The 1122-nt window shown below is 42.2% G+C and overlaps 1 protein-coding gene across 1 annotated transcript; it reads left to right on the forward strand.

Moving 5' to 3' along the window:
* Positions 1-5: 5 nt before the first annotated feature.
* On the forward strand, positions 6-1118 carry LOC119644075 (mucin-2-like; the record flags this gene model as incomplete). The annotated part of the gene is made up of 1 exon (XM_038043600.1): positions 6-1118. A coding segment is annotated over one exon (1113 nt), but the record flags the coding sequence as incomplete, so codon positions are not given.
* Between the last annotated feature and the right edge of the window lie 4 nt (positions 1119-1122).

The following is a 1122-nucleotide window of genomic DNA, read 5'->3' on the forward strand; positions in this document are numbered from 1 at the left end:
CAGCTCCAACTTATTTGCCTCCTACCAAAAAACTACAGACAACAGTCGAAACACGTCCGCCGATAACAAAAGCAGCCACAATAACTGAGACAATAAAAAAAAACACACCACCAACAACCTATCGAACAAGAGGTACGGTCCCAACCACAAGTTATAAAACTACGTTACGGGTTCCTACAACTGCTTACGCAACAACTAAGCGAACTCCAACTGTAGGAACAACACCACTATCAACCACGACACCAGTGAGATTTTCAACAACGTCAAAGCAAACAACTCAGGCACGTACTCAAAGAACTTCTATTAAGCCACAGCCACCGGCAACAACTGCAACCGTAAGAACTTTTACAGAAACAACCAAACCTATTACAGTAAGCTATGGGACAACAAGCAAGGCACCAATAACTTTATTTAGAACAACAATAGGTATCCCTACGACTATTTACACAACAACCACGCGAGCTCCAACCACAGAAAGAACAAGATCACCAACCATTCCTAGGCGAGAACTTTCAATAACACCAAAACGAATAACTCAAACTTCAACTCAAAAAACAAGCACTCCCGGTCCAACTTATTTGCCTCCCACCCAAAAACCACGGACAACAGCCAAAACGCGTCTACCTTTAACAAAAACAGTCACAACAACTAATATAATAAAGACGAATACGCCAGCAACAACCTATCGAACAAGAGCTACCGTCCCAACATTAACATATAAAACTACATTACGGGTTCCTACAATTGGTTACATAACAACAACGCGAACTCCAAGTACAGCAACACCAAGACCATCAATCACAACAGTAGGGAGATTTTCAACAACGTCAAAGCAAATAACCAAAGCGCCAACACAAACTTACCTTCCACCGTCTGTTAAGACACCGGCAACAACAGTGACCGTGAGAAGTTATACAGAAAAAACCAAACTTCCCACAGTAAGCTACGTGACAACAACCAAAGCCCCAACTACGTTGCTTAGAACGACAGCTGGTCCGCCCACGATTATTTATTCAACAACCACACGAGCTCCAACTACAGAAAGAACAAGACTGCTAACTACAACAACACGAAAAGCTCCAACAACACAAAAACAAGTAACTCAACCACCAACTCAAAAAA

Source organism: Glossina fuscipes, unplaced genomic scaffold (assembly GCF_014805625.2).
Source record: "Glossina fuscipes isolate IAEA_lab_2018 unplaced genomic scaffold, Yale_Gfus_2 85062, whole genome shotgun sequence".
In the NCBI taxonomy this organism is placed as follows: domain Eukaryota; kingdom Metazoa; phylum Arthropoda; class Insecta; order Diptera; family Glossinidae; genus Glossina; species Glossina fuscipes.